The 16,290-nt window shown below is 36.6% G+C and overlaps 1 protein-coding gene across 3 annotated transcripts in view; it reads right to left on the bottom strand.

The window, feature by feature from the left end:
- NBEA (neurobeachin) overlaps positions 1 to 16,290 on the bottom strand; it is a 739,008-nt gene that overhangs the window by 587,277 nt on the left and 135,441 nt on the right. For all 3 annotated transcript variants that reach the window (XM_066381029.1, XM_066381023.1, XM_066381024.1), the window contains exons 12-13: positions 14,515 to 14,667; positions 12,971 to 13,139 (exon numbers count right to left, since the gene is read on the bottom strand). In XM_066381029.1, coding sequence (XP_066237126.1) covers positions 12,971 to 13,139; positions 14,515 to 14,667 — 322 coding nt within the window. The remainder of the gene's footprint in view (positions 1 to 12,970; positions 13,140 to 14,514; positions 14,668 to 16,290) is intronic.

Below are 16,290 nucleotides of genomic sequence, written 5' to 3'. Positions count from 1 at the left end.
GTTTCAAGTCAGAATTTTGCATTCCACCAAATAACCAAATTTCAATGGATTAAAAAGATGTTTAAAAGAATAAATTAATAAGAGGATAGATTGAAAAGAATAAATTAAGCCATAAAGAAAATGTTTTTCTACTTTTCTTGTCACTTTCCTTTAAAATATATTTATTAGTTTTCTTCCCTCCCCTCTATTTGAGGTGGCTGGAGCCAGCAGGACCTAAGGGTCCATGATGTAGCAGGGGCCATGGAGACACCAGAGGTAGCATGGACCAAGGAGTGACCCCATCAGGGTGAGGCAAGAAAAGAAGACAAGAGAGCCACAGTGGGCAACAGTAAAGAAACATCAGAGGTTCAATAGGTGACAAGGATCACCCAGAGTTATAGAGTTGTGAAAATGGTCAGAGTCAACTGGCATATGAAGGCTGAGAGGTGATGGTATAGGTTTCAGAACAACTGTTTCATATAGGAGAATAAGCAATAATATAAATATATTAAAGATAATGGGAGTCAGAGTTCTCACTGTTCAAGAAAGAAAGCTGAGATACCACACATTTTAAGTTAAACTGAACCATGTAGTTTTGGACTAGAATTGAAAGTATTGGTATGAACTCACAGATTTTAATATGGATAGATTAGTTTCAATGTGTACATGCATATATAATTTTCACTAAGAATGTCCAAAACAATAACACCCAAAGGATAATAAGGACAAGCAGCACGCTTTACACCCAGATATTGGTTCCTAAACACCATATCCACCAAAACAGTCCAAGGCCCCTGAAGAAATAGATGACTCCAGGACTGGGGTAGGAAACTTAATATGAACCAAGGACATCTTGTACCAGAAGTAAGGAAGTACTAATATGAACACTGGTCATGAAAACTTAAAAACTCATGAAGGGGGTTTCTACTGGTCAAAACTGAGACAACTTGAACATAAAAATAAATAGTGATACAACTCAAGGGAAAGTCTTTGGGTTACATCAAGCCAGTTGTTTTAAGTTTCATGAACCAAACCACACCCATTCATTTAAATACTGTCTATAGTTTTGCTTTGTTTGGGGGGGGCGGTGATTTGCAACACAATGGCAGATGTAACTATTTGCAACAGAGCTCTTAAGACTTCCTAAGCCTAAAACATTTACTGTCTGGCCCTCAAAAGAGAAAGCCCATTAAATACTGAAGAAAATAGAAGCCCATAAAATTTATGCTAATAATAAAAATAAACAAATCAATATAAGAGAAAAAAGAGTTATTTCTCTTTTTCTCAGATATGGAGAATAGATTGTTGTCAAAAGAAGGGGTTTAGGGGATGGATGAAAAAGGTGAAGGGGCCAAACAAAGAAAAAATAACTCATAGACACAGACCACAGAGTAGTGATTACGAGAAAGAAGGGGGTAGGAGAAGGTAGGAGGGACCAAAGCAGGGATAAATGGTCACGGAAGAAGACCTGATTTGAGTGGTGAACACACAATATAATATACAGATGATGTATTATAAATTGTGGCCCTAATACCTATTAATCTTATTAACTAATGTTACCCCAATAAGTCCAAAAATTTTTTTAAAACCAGGTAGATATCTCTTAATAAGAGACCAAATTTAACATCAGTACTAAGAAGACAACTCAACATTATGTGCCACTTAACATGATAAAATGAGAAAGAACCATGTAATTTTGTTCAAAAATGAAAAACCTGAATTTTCATGAGCAGTTATCAAAGAGACTCAAATAAAGGGGCTTCCTAAAAAGTAATTTGCCACTGTTCTTCAAAAGTGTCAAGGTAACACTAAAAAAAGTATTCTACATCAAAGCTAATAAATGAAAAGACAACTAACAGCATAAAAGACCTTCAACTGAGTATCAGGGAAAACAGTAATTTTTTTTCCCTAGAAAGTACACTGTGTCCGTAAAGTCATGGTGCACTTTTGACCAGTTACAGGAAAGCAAAAAAAATGATAGAAATGTAAAATCTATACCAAATAAAAGGAAAACCCTCCCAGTTTCTGTAGGATGATGTGGCAGCATGTGTGCATGCGCAGATGATGACATAACACCATGTATACAGCCCACGGCCATGCCAGTCGAGATGTGGACGGTACAGAGGAAAGTTCAGTGTGTTCTGTGGCTCCCGAAATTCGAATCCGTGACCAAAGTGCAACATGAATATCGGTGCATTTATAACGAAGCGCCATCACATAGGAATAACATTACTCGGCGGGGTAAGCAGTTAAAGGAAACTGGCAGTTTGGAGGAGAAACCCCGTTCTGGTAGGCCATCAGTCAGTGACGAGTCTGTAGAGGCAATACGGGATAGGTACCTAAGGAGCCCTAAAAAATGTGTGCGTGAGCCCACATCGAACTGCACTGAATAGGTATGAAACTGGGAGAGTTTTCCTTTTATTTGGTGCAGATTTCACATTTCTATCATCTTTTGTTGCTTTCCTGTTACCGGTCAAAAGTGCACCATGACTTTACGGACACACTGTGTATTATTAAAATAACTGATGGGATAATTTCAATAGGATCTTTGGGTTAGATTAGTGGTCCCCAACCTTTTTTGGGCCACAGACCGGTTTAATGTCAGAAAATATTTTCATGGACCAGCTTTTAGAGTAGGACAGATAAATGTATCACGTAACTGAGACAAGCGTCCAAGAGTGAGTCTTAGACAGATGTAACAGAGGGAGTCTGGTCATTTTTTAAAAAATAAAACATCGTTCAGACTTAAATATAAATAAAACGGAAATAATATAAGTTATTTATTGTTTCTCTGCGGACCGATACCAAATGGCCCACAGACAAATACCGGTCCATGGCCCGGGGGGTTGGGGACCACTGGGTTAGATGATACTATTATATTAATGTTAATTACCTGATTTTATGGTTACCTTTGGTGATCTAAGTGAGTGTTCTTATATGTTTTAGGAAATACAGTAGAGTATTTAGAGGAAGTAAGGCATTATATAAAAAATTTATTCTCAAATGATTCAGAAACAATATGCCATGGCTGCAGGAGGGTAAGAGTGAGATAGAGAAAAGGGAGAGGGGGAAGGGTGGAGAAGGAGATGGTCACCTCTCCTGTGTTCCATGGCCAGGAATTGAACCTGGGACATTCACACGCCCAGCCAACACTCAACCACTGAGCAAATCGGCCAGGGCCCTTGAAAATGTTCTATAAATGAGAAATTAATTTTTGAAGCAGAAATAAATGTGTGAATATATGATTTTCCTAGAATAAAGAAAACTCTATCAGAGGTAGTGTTCAAAACAGGCATCCTGGCTCTGGTCGACTGGCTCAGCGGTAGAGCATAGGCCTGGCATGTGGAACTCCTGGGTTAAATTCCCGGTCAAGGCACACAGGAGAAGTGATTATCTGTTTCTCTACCCCAACCCCTTCTCTCTCTCTCTTCCCCTCCTGCAACCATGGCTCAAACAATTTGAGCAAGTTGGCCCTGCGTGCTGAGGATGGCTACATGACCTTGCCTCAAGTGCCAAAATAGCTCAGTTTCAGAGCAACAGAGCCCTGGCCAGATGGGCAAAGCATCGCCTGGTAAGGATTTGTCAGGTAGATCCCGATCAGGGCAAATGCGGGTGTCTGTCTCTGCCTCCCTGACTCTCACTTAATAAAAAACAAACAAATAAATAAATAAATAAGAACAAGGGTCTGTGTCAGATAAACATGATTCAAATTTTAGTTTTGTCATTTCTTTTTCTCAATCTGCAAAATGGGAGTGAGATTAACAAAGTAGTTATATTTAGATATAGTCTTATGCATATATGTAAATATGTCTATGTATATATAATTCTTTCACATACAAATGATTAGACAAAATTAAGATGTAGAATGCTTAGCACTGATTCCAACTCATAGTGAACATTCAGCAAATTTTAGGCATTACTAAGTTTAGAAACAACAGAAAAAGCCAAAAATAGTGGAATAATATATCTCAGTACAAATAATACAATTTTTAAAATCCCATCAATAAAAGACATAAAGGTGGCCTGGCCAGTTGGCTCAGTGGTAGAGCGTCGGCCTGGCGTGCAGGAGTCCCAGGTTTGATTCCCGGCCAGGGCACACAGGAGAAGAGCCCATCTGCTTCTCCACCCTGCCCCCTCTCCTTCCTCTCTGTCTCTCTCTTCCCCTCCCGCAGCCAAGGCTCCACTGGAGCAAAGTTTGCCCGGGCGCTGAGGATGGCTCTGTGGCCTCTACCTCAGGCGCTAGAATGGCTCTGGTTGCAACAGAGCATTGCCCCAGAGGGGCAGAGCATCGCCCCCTGGTGGGCATGCCTGGTGGATCCCGGTCGGGCGCATGCAGGAGTCTGTCTGACTGCCTCCCCGTTTCCAGCTTTGGAAAAATACAAAAAAAAAAAAGGCATAAAAGTAAGGTAATAAGTGAATATTAAAGTAGTAAAATGCTATTTTCCCATATCAAAAAGATTTTATAAAAAGACAATTTGCACTGCTATTGCAAATATGCTGAGAAAAGCACTTAACATACCACTGGTGAAATTGTAAACTGGTAAACTTTTCTAAAAAATATTGATAATATTTATCAGGAAACCCTTCCTCGATAATGCTAAACAAATAAAACATGGAGGCAAATGACTACATACAATAAAACCAATCTGTAGATTTAATTATTTATAAAATAAAAACTTTAGAAAAATAAAAATGGTACAGCCTCTTAAAATACTATGTAGAGCCCAAAGAAAAACACACATAAATCAAGAAAATTTCAATTCTGTAAGAGTGTAAATATTTCACATATTTATGCAATGAAAAAGAGTAGAACACACACCAAACTTGGAACAGTTAATTCCTGAAGTCCAGGTTAGGAATATTTTTTTTCTATTATTTTACTTTCTATGATGAGTATGTATTTTTATATCATTTAAAAAATTGGCGGGGAGTGACGTCACGAAAATGACGCTGTGAGCAGCGCGTCCGACAGATCTCCCCAAAATCTCAACAAATTTATCAACTAGAAACAGAAAAATTTATCCTCGGAGCATTCCAGAGTTCCACACACACTGAAAGCAAAAGGACTGTTATCACTTGAATCTGAGAGACGGGTCAGAGCTGAGGGTGTGGAAGAAGCTAACTACCGCACGGACATTCATTTAAGCTGAGGAGGGAGTACGCCTGTGGTGAGTCAACCCACGTGTGCAACTGCCCGCCCACACTCTGCGAGCAGCCTCCGGCGCGCGGGCACCCCGTGCCGCGGTCCGGTCGCAGAGCAAGCTCCCTTGCACCGCGAGCGTCCCCAGCGGCCCACGCACTGCGAGTGAGAGTCCCCAGCCACCGGCGTGCCTAGAGCACCCCATTCACTCGCGTGCCCTGAACGTCCCACTCGCCCACATGCCCACACGCCCAGATCACCCCACTCGCCCGCACACCCAGAGTGCCCCATTCTCCCGCACGCCCAGTGCACCCCAGCCGCCAGTGGCAAGGCAAGCGGGAAGGGCGCCAAAGCTAACTTCCCTACTCCGGAGAGTCTCTTCGTGGGCGGGGCACCTCACCCAGCCATTCAAGCTAACAATCAAGCGTTGGGGGAGGGGCGCATGGGCAGCTTGAAATACTTTCTGGAGCACAGCTGTGGATCCAATCACTGAAATTAGCTTAACCCACGAAATCTGCACACCCATGGGGCTCTAACTGATAAGATCTCTCTCAGTTCAGTGATCCAAGACAAGAGGCGTGATATTTTTTAGTGCCTCTCGCTAAAGGGGCGGGGGCAACTTCTGATTGACGGAGCCTTCATATTCAGGGATATACGCTAACAAGAGGGACTTGGCAGATGTTAAGATCTATACAGCAAGCAGCGACTAGTGCCTCTTCTTCCCAGCAAAAACAGGCTACAAAGTGTGGAAAGCCTGGGTTGAGTGGTCCAACTGAATGCTAGGCGCTGAACAGTCACCTTGACAACAATTGACTCCCAGCCCCGTCTGATTACGCTGGAGGCTCTGACTGCCAGAGCCTTACCCAGAGCCTTGCGCTGAGTCGGGACAGAGTGGGGATTTCCCAGCTCTTTGAGCCTCTTACTCCCCAGGCAGAAGCAGTGGCAGCCTCACAGCTGGATCACCAGGCTGCTAATTCAGGAAGGGGAGACTAGGAGAGAGACTCCGGGAAAGCAAACTCCCTCATTGTTGGACCCTACAAACGCCAACAAGCCTTGACTACCAACGAGACTAAAGCCAATTATATGACATTGCCATAGAATCCCATCAACTGCAAATCCCTACTTAAGCATGACACAGGGGCAGAGCCTGGGGTACAGAGTCACCGACCAGGAAGAGGGAGAGAAAAGAAAAAGGAAGAAGTTAACCTCTCAAAATCAAGAAAAATCCACAGACCTTATAACTTGTTCCACTATTTTTTTGTTGTTGTTATTTGTTTCTTCTATCTTATTGCCTTTATTATTATTACTTCTATTTCCTCCATCTTGGTCCTTTTATTCTCTGCCCATCTTATGCTTCCCTTTTCTTGAACTACACTATCCATGAGTGTTACATTTTATTTCTTTTCTTCATCCTTACTCTCCTTTAGGGTTACACTCCAAAACCCTCAACTCTCACTCTCTCCCCTTTTGTATGATATTTCCCTAAAGAGGGGAGAGGAGGGGAAGAGAAGAAAGAAAAAAGGGGGAAATAATAAATTATTACTGGTTTTTTTTTGTGGGGTGTTTTTCTTTTTTCCTTTTTTTTTTTTTTACTTTTTATTCTTTATTAATTCTAATTAGTGCTATCAACAAGACCACCCTCAGATGCCAATAAGAAAAAGGAAATCGAATATTATGGATACAAAAGATAGAGAGGTAACACAAATAGATGTGGAAAAACCTATGGAGAAAAGATTTAACATATTGGAAACCTTGGAGCTGAATGACAGAGAATTTAAAATAGAAATCCTAAAAATACTCAGAGATATACAAGAATACACAGAAAGGCAATTTAGGGAGCTCAGAGAACAACTCAACGATCACAAAGAATATATTACCAAGGAAATTGAAACTATAAAAACAAATCAAACAGAAATAAAAAACTCAATTCACGAGCTGAAAAACGAGGTAACAAGCTAAGCTAATAGAACAGCCCAGATAGAAGATAGGATTAGTGAAATAGAAGATAAGCAACTTGAGGCACAACAGAGAGAAGAAGAAAGAGACTCAAAAATAATAAAAAACGAGAAAGCCCTACAGGAATTGTCTGACTCCATCAGAAAGAATAACATAAGAATAATAGGTATATCAGAGGGAGAAAAGAAAGAAAATGGAATGGAGAATATACTCAAACAAATAATAGACGAGAACTTCCCAAGCCTGTGGAAAGAACTAAAGCAGGGGTCTCAAACTCAACTAAGCATGTGGGCCGCAGAGCAAGATCACAACCGTTCGGCGGGCCGCACTAGGTCTACAAAAGGCAACTGTTAACGCAACACTTATCTCACTGCAGTTGGAAACAAAAAAAAATCAGTACAACAAGCACAATCGTACATGCAGTTTACTCAGTGTCAGGAAAGAACCAGAAACTGTACTTCGCATCACAACTGCTGTTAATTAAGCTAATAACTAGCTTGGATGCTAGAGAAATGAAAAATACAAGTACTTAATTTTATCCAAAATATTTTGAACTTTGTGGATTAGTCTGCGGGCCGCACAAAATTGTTCGGCGGGCCGCCAGTTTGAGACCCCTGAACTAAAGCCTCAAATTAAAGAAGCAAACAGAACACCGAGTTTTCTTAACCCCAACAAACCCACTCCAAGGCACATCATAATGAAGATGGCACAAACCAATGACAAAAAAAATTCTCAAGGCAGCCAGGGAAAAGAAGAGTACAAAATATAAAGGAAGGCCTATTAGATTATCATCAAATATCTCAGCAGAAACTCTACAAGCTAGAAGAGAGTGGACCCCAATATTTAAAGCCCTGAAAGAGAGAAACTTTCAGCCAAGAATACTATACCCATCAAAGCTATCCTTCAAGTACGAAGGAGACATAAAAACATTCACAAATACAGAGAAGATGAGAGAATTTATCAGAAAGCCCCCACTCCAGGAAATACTAAAGGGGGTTTTCCAACCAGATTCAAAGAACAAAACAAAACAAAACAAAACCACAAGTAACAGCTCCATCAAGAACACAATAAAACCAAATTTATACTGTGACAAAAAAAGAAAAAAAGGGGAGAGAGGAGGGAGATTAACAGTAGCAAAGGACGATGAAGCGCAGAAATACTCATAATATAGGGTACTACAATGAATATGATAGGTACCCTTTTCATTACTTAATGGTAACCACCCTTGAAAAAACCACCACAAAAACACTTGACTTTAAAAAGGTAGCAACAGAGGAAAAAAGTATGGAATACAAACAAACAAAAACAAATGATAGAAAAACAAAAGAGAAGAATGAAACAAGATACAAAACTAACAGAAAGCAATTTATAAAATGGCAATAGGGAACCCACAAGTGTCAATAATTACACTAAATGTAAATGGATTAAACTTACCAATAAAAAGACACAGAGTAGCAGAATGGATAAAAAACGAAAATCCAACTGTATGCTGCCTACAAGAAACACATCTAAGCAACAAGGATAAAAACAAATTCAAAGTGAAAGGCTGGAAAACAATACTCCAAGCAAACAACACTCAAAAAAAAGCAGGCGTAGCAATACTCATATCTAATAATGCTGACTACAAGACAGAAAAAGTACTCAGAGACAAAAATGGTCATTTCATAATGGCTAAGGGGACACTGAATCAAGAAGACATAACAATCCTTAATATATATGCACCAAACCAAGGAGCACCAAAATATATAAGACAGCTACTTATTGACCTAAAAACAAAAACTGACAAAAATACAATCATACTTGGAGACCTCAATACACCGCTGACGGCTCTAGATCGGTCATCCAAACAGAGAATCAATAAAGATATATTGGCCTTAAACGAAATACTAGAACACTGGATATGATAGACATCTACAGGACACTTCATCCCAAAGCGACAGAGTATACATTTTTCTCTAGTGTACATGGAACATTCTCAAGAATTGACCATATGTTGGGCCACAAAAAAAATATCAGCAAATTTAGAAAAATTGAAATTGTACCAAACATATTCTCTGATCATAAAGCCTTGAAACTAGAATTCAACTGCAAAAAAAGGGGGTAAAACCCACAAAAATGTGGAAACTAAACAACATACTTCTAAACAATGAATGGGTCAAAGAAGAAATAAGCGCAGAGATCAAAAGATATATACAGACAAATGAAAATGACAATACGACATATCAGAATCTCTGGGATGCAACAAAAGCTGTAATAAGAGGAAAGTTCATATCACTTCAGGCCTATATGAACAAACAAGAGAGAGCCCAAGTAAACCACTTAACTTCACACCTTAAGCAACTAGAAAAAGAAGAACAAAGACAACCCAAAACCAGCCGAAGAAAGGAGATAATAAAAATCAAAGCAGAAATAAACGAAATAGAGAACAGAAAAACTATAGAAAAAATCAATAAAACAAGGAGCTGGTTCTTTGAAAAGATCAACAAAATTGACAAATCCTTGGCAAGACTCACCAAGGAAAAAAGGCACAGGAGAAATCACCACAGACATCATAGATATACAAAGAATTATTGTAGAATACTATGAAAAACTATATGCCACCAAAAACAACAATCTAGAAGAAATGGATAAATTCCTAGAACAATACAACCTTCCTAGACTGAGTCATGAAGAAGCAGAAAGCCTAAACAGACCAATCAGCAGGGAGGAAATAGAAAAAACTATTAAAACCTCCCCAAAAATAAAAGTCCAGGCCCAGACGGTTATACTAGTGAATTCTATCAAGCATTCAAAGAAGACTTGGTTCCTATTCTACTCAAAGTCTTCCAAAAAATTGAAGAAGCAATACTTCCAAACACATTTTATGAGGCCAACATAACCCTCATATCGAAACCTGGCAAGGATGGCACAAAGAAAGAAAACTACAGACCAATATCTCTAATGAATACAGATGCTAAAATACTAAACAAAATACTGGCAAATCGAATACAACAACATATTAAAAAAATAATACATCATGATCAAGTGGGATTCATCCCAGAATCTCAAGGATGGTTCAACATACGTAAAACGGTTAACGTAATACACCATATCAACAAAACAAAGAACAAAAACCACATGATCTTATCAATAGATGCAGAAAAGGCTTTTGATAAAATACAACACAATTTTATGTTTAAGACTCTCAACAAAATGGGTATAGAAGGAAAATATCTCAACATGATAAAGGCCATATATGATAAACCATCAACCAACATCATATTAAATGGCATAAAACTGAGGACTTTCCATCTTATATCAGGAACAAGACAGGGTTGTCCACTCTCTCCACTCTTATTTAACGTGGTGCTAGAAGTTCTGGCCAGAGCAATCAAACCAGACAAAGAAATAAAAGGCATCCAAATCGGAAAAGAAGAAGTAAAGGTATCACTTTTTGCTGATGATATATGATCCTATACATCGAAAACCCGAAGGACTCCACAAAAAGATTACTAGAAACAATAAAGCAATACAGTAAGGTCACAGGATAAAATATTAACATACAAAAGTCCATAGCCTTTCTATATGCCAACAATGAAATATTAGAAAACGAACTCAAAAAAATAATCCCCTTCACGATTGCAACAAAAAAAGTAAAATACCTAGGAATAAACATAACAAAGAATGTAAAGGACCTATATAACGAAAACTACAAGGCATTGTTAAGAGAAATAGAAAAAGACACAATGAGATGGAAAAATATTCCTTGTTCTTAGATAGGAAGAATAAATATAATTAAAATGGCCATATTACCCAAAGCAATATATAAATTTAATGCAATTCCCATTAAAATTCCTATGACATTTTTTAAAGAAATGGAACAAAAAATCATCACATTTATATGGAACTATAAAAATCCCCGAATAGCCAAAGCAATCCTAAGGAAAAAGAATGAAGCTGCGGGCATTACAATACCTGACTTTAAACTATATTATAGGGCCACGATAATCAAAACAGCATGGTATTGGCAGAAAAATAGACACTCAGACCAATGGAACAGAATAGAAAGCCCAGAAATAAAACCACATATATATGGTCAAATAATCTTTGATAAAGGGGCCAACAACACACAATGGAGAAAAGAAAGCATCTTCAACAAATGGTGTTGGGAAAACTGGAAAGCCATATGCAAAAGAATGAAACTCGACTACAGCTTGTCCCCGTTTTCTAAAATTAATTCAAAATGGATCAAAGATCTAAATATAAGACCTGAAACAATAAAGTACATAGAAGAAGACATAGGTACTAAACTCATGGACCTGGGTTTTAAAGAACATTTTATGAACTTGACACCAATGGCAAGAGAAGTGAAGGCAAAGATAAATGAATGGGACTACATCAGAATAAAAAGTTTTTGCTCAGCAAGAGAAACTGATATCAAAATAAACAGACAGCCAACTAAATGGGAAATGTTATTTTCAAACAACAGCTCAGATAAGGGCCTAATATCCAAAATTTACAAAGAACTCATAAAACTCAACAACAAACAAACAAACAATCCAATAAAATAAATGGGAAGAGGACATGAACAGACACTTCTTCCAGGAAGAAATACAAATGGCCAACAGATATATGAAAAGATGCTCATCTTCATTAGTTATTAGAGAAATGCAGATCAAAACTACAATGAGATACCACCTCACCCCTGTTAGATTAGCTATTATCAATAAGACAGGTAATAGCAAATGTTGGAGAGGCTGTGGAGAAAAGGGAACTCTCATCCACTGTTGGTGGGACTGTAAATAGTACAACCATTATGGAGGAAAGTATGGTGGTTCCTCAAAAACTGAAAATAGAACTACCTTATGACCCAGCAATCCCTCTACTGGGTATATACCCCAAAACCTCAGAAACATTGATACGTGAAGACACATGTAGCCCCATGTTCATTGCAGCACTGTTCACAGTGCCCAAGACATGGAAACAACCAAAAAGCCCTTCAATAGAAGACTGGATAAAGAAGATGTGGCACATATACACTATGGAATACTACTCAGCCATAAGAAATGATGACATCAGATCATTTACAGCAAAATGGTGGGATCTTGATAACATTATACAGAGTGAAATAAATAAATCAGAAAAAAACAAGAACTACATGATTCCATACATTGGTGGAACATAAAAACGAGACTAAGAGACATGGACAAGAGTGTGGTGGTTACCAGGGGTGGGGGGAGGGAGGACGCAGGAGGGAAGGAGGGAGAGAGTTAGGGGGAGGGGAAGAGGCACAGAGAAAACTAGATAGAGGGTGATGGAGGACAATCTGACTCTGGGCAAGGGGTATGCAACATAATTTAATGACAAGATAACCTAGACATGTTTTCTTTGAATATATGTACCCTGATTTATTAATGTCATCCCATTAACATTAATAAAAATTTATTTAAAAAAAATAAAAAATAAAATAAAATAAAAAATTGGCAATATATTTTAAACAACACAGTGCAGTGAAGAATCAGCTTCTTACAACAATTGGAAGAAAGGCTGAAGTTTGGGAAACATATAAAGAAAGGCAGCAATTTCAAAATTTTAAAATAGCTGTATTAGAACTCATGGTTCATGATCAATATCATTCATGTGTTTTTAATATTATGGATATATCCTCCTGAATCACAAGCATATAGACTAAACAGGAAGAATATTATTATTTTGCCCGTCTTATTCCAAAAATATTTTAATATCACAAAGCTATAACCTTCTTTAGCACAAAAAATTCTCAATATTCCAGTTTATTCTATAAGACAATATAGTTCAGTGATATTTTCATATCCATGCGTATCTGTTCACTATGACTGTGCTCAGAATACAGAAAAACCACAAAACAGTTAAAAGTACAGTAAGTATCACACTCACCTAATCCCCTAGGTGCAATGCCACTACTGTCAGCAGGATTAAGGACCCAGTAGTAATATTTTAATGTGTGCATCAGCTGTAATACTGTTCCTACTCTGCGTATGGTGGTGTAAATGGTAGCAGTTCCAATAAATTCAGCAGACAAATAAGTGTATAGAGAAAGCTGAACCTAATACAAAATATTAACAGAACAATAAAATAAATTTAAATTGTTTCTAGTATTTATACTATACATACACATTTTTTTCCTAACTTAAAAGCAAATTAATAAAGGCCAAAAAAGTAGCATATATTATGAGCTTAAAAATGACTTTATTGAATATTATTTATATTAAAGAAATAATCTGCAATCAATATATTCTAATAATATTTATCTTAATAAAGGTAATATAATAGCAATTAACCATGAAATAATTTTAAATAATTCAATAATTCCTTTGAAACTATCTAAAAGGGTGATCAAATTTTTAAGTCAACTGAACTAAAACCATTAATCAAAGTCCATTTCAGCAGCTAAAAAGAACAGAACTAACATCAGACAGCTATTTCATATTTGCAAAAAATACATATTGTTCTTATATACCTTAAAAGTTCATATAATTTCAAAATTTCTTAACCCATTGCCATAATATCAGAATGTAACCATGTAAGTAGAGAAATGACAAGTCAAACACCTTGCTGAAACAGTGAATAAACTTCAAGTTTGAGATTAGAACCATAACAAACATGATAAACTATAATAAAAATCAAAACATAAGCTTTATTTAAACAAAGTTATGAGAAAATTTTGAAAACTGTAAAAGGCAGCTCAAATTCACAAAAAGGCCCCTCATTATTGATTTTTACTAGACTATAACAGACTAAATTCATGTAGGCCAAATACTAAAAATTTTATGTTCATATCTAGAAAAAAGTCTTATGTATACATTTATTTTAAAACATGACATTTACATGTCATGATATAAACTCTATAGTTAGAATACGAGCAATTTTCCAGTCACAATGATCACAGTTATAATACAGTTGGTTATCTTTTGTTTTATCTCTTCTTAGTCTTTTAATAATTAGTATACCAAATTCTTTCTTAGAAAAGTACAAATCACATCCAATCACTTCAGAATGCAGTTATTATATCAAACTTAATTATTAACTAGTTTAATTTATTTATCATTTACATATTTAATATTTTGATTTCTTTCACTGCTTAATATACCATATTTTTCACTCCATACGACACACCTGACCATAAGACACACCTAGAGTTTTAAGGAGGAAAAGAAGAAAAGAAATATTCTGAACCAAATGGTGTGTTAAAATATTTAATAAAATACTGTATTTTTTGCTCCATAAGATGCACAAGCATTTTCCCCTCCACTTTGGGGGGAATAAAGTGTGTCTTATGGAGTGAAAAATACAGTAATTGCTTCATATTGACTGTAAAATTAAGTTGAAAATTCTGAATGTTTTCTAACGAATAGTTTAGATATAATAATGACTTTTTATAACATTACACAAAAATAAAATAAATGAAAGTAAACTTTTACCTTTGCAGGCGTATGTATCCAGATGGCTGGGTTGAATAAGATATGATCACAAAGCTGCTTCAGCAATGGTGCTCCATGAGATAAACCATCCAGGTACTTTGCAAAGGATAAAAACTGCTCCAGCACAGCTCTAGTTATATGAACTCGTGAGGACTAAAGAAAGAGAGGAGAAATTTAAGCTAAAACAATACAGAATATCAAAGTATTGTTGACTTAACATAAGTACATATTAATTTTATATATGCTACCCCATAATACTTGATTTATAAAATAAAGTCTTTATATTTCCTTTGACATTCAAAATTTAATTGTATTTAGAAACTTAGAATTTGAAAATAATTCTCCGAATGATGTTTGTTATCTGAAGGTCTTTCCAGGACAATGGCAGATAAATATCTCAGCTTAAAAAATGCCACTTTCAACTCAAGCTAAAGAAATAAAATAAGTTACAAATAATAAATGATTTTATTCCATTTTTGTAGAAATTGATGAACAGAAGATGTTAGACACACAAAATTAAAATGAACTAAAATTAATATCATGATAATACACAGGTATGCAAAAAAAAAATTAGGAAAAAGAAGTACTTCTCCTAGCTTCAAACCAAAGGAAAAATAAATTGACCCTACCATTCTACTTACTGCTTTCTAAAAGTTATAAAGGAGGCCTTAGCCGGGTTGCTCAGTGGATAAAGCATCATCATGGTGCACTTAGGTCATTGGTTTGATGTCCAGTCAGGGCACTTAGAGAACCAATCAATGAATACACAACTAAATGGAACTAAATGGACAAAGAAGTTGATGCTTCTCTATCTATCTATCTCTATCTCGCTCCATCTCTGTCTCTATTAAAAAAAGGTTTTAAGTTACAAAAGAGTTGCACATTGACACATGCAATGCATCTTGCTTAGCATAAACTGTTTAGACCTATCCACAGTATACTGCTTTAAAAAATTAGGAAATTTTAATCACTTCATATTTATTTTGAAATATGCACTAATTTTTGTAAGCGCTTCATTTGAAAAAGCATATCTGTTTTCTTGAAAATGTTGTCCTCCTTTGGTTTTCATGACCCTCAGATTACTCCTCAGAGTCCTTTGCTTAAAAGATGGAAACTGCTGGCAATTTTTTATTTGGCCTTCTTTTCTCCATTAATACACTCTCCTGGGTATTTTAGGGTTCCACAGCTTCATTTAACACTATCTCTATGCTGAGTACTCCCATCAAGAATTTTCAACTGACATCACCAATACATAAGCTATTACTAAAGGTATTTCGATAAATGGTAGATCTTCCAAAATTCAAACCAAACCTTCAATCTTCACTGTCCAATAGATTAGTCATAAGCAGCTACTAAACCCTTGAAAAGTGTTTAGTCCTAAGTGATTTGTGCTGTAAGTACATGCACAGTGAATTTAGGGTCTAAAATGAAAAAAATTATGCAAAATACCTACTATTCTGTTTTTATTCTTTCCCTTATTGAGTATATGTTGAAGTGATAATATTTTCAATTTACTAGGTTAAATGACATTAAAATTAATTTCACGGGTTACTTTTTACTGGAAAATTCCAAACAGCATATGAAGCTTGCATTATAGTTTAATTGGACAATGCTACCCAAGAGTATAATTTCAGTAGAAAATATTTCAGAGGAAAAGGTGTTCATAAAAACTAATACTTTAAAACCAAATGTCAAAGAATGTATCTTCCTACACAAATCTCTTCTTCCTTATCTAGGATTCATCTTTGTAGTGCCACCAGCCTTCCTGCAAGAAAG

The sequence above is a fragment of the Saccopteryx leptura genome, chromosome 4 (assembly GCF_036850995.1).
Source record: "Saccopteryx leptura isolate mSacLep1 chromosome 4, mSacLep1_pri_phased_curated, whole genome shotgun sequence".
Lineage (NCBI taxonomy): Eukaryota > Metazoa > Chordata > Mammalia > Chiroptera > Emballonuridae > Saccopteryx > Saccopteryx leptura.
This window is presented reverse-complemented; position numbering and strand designations above follow the sequence as displayed.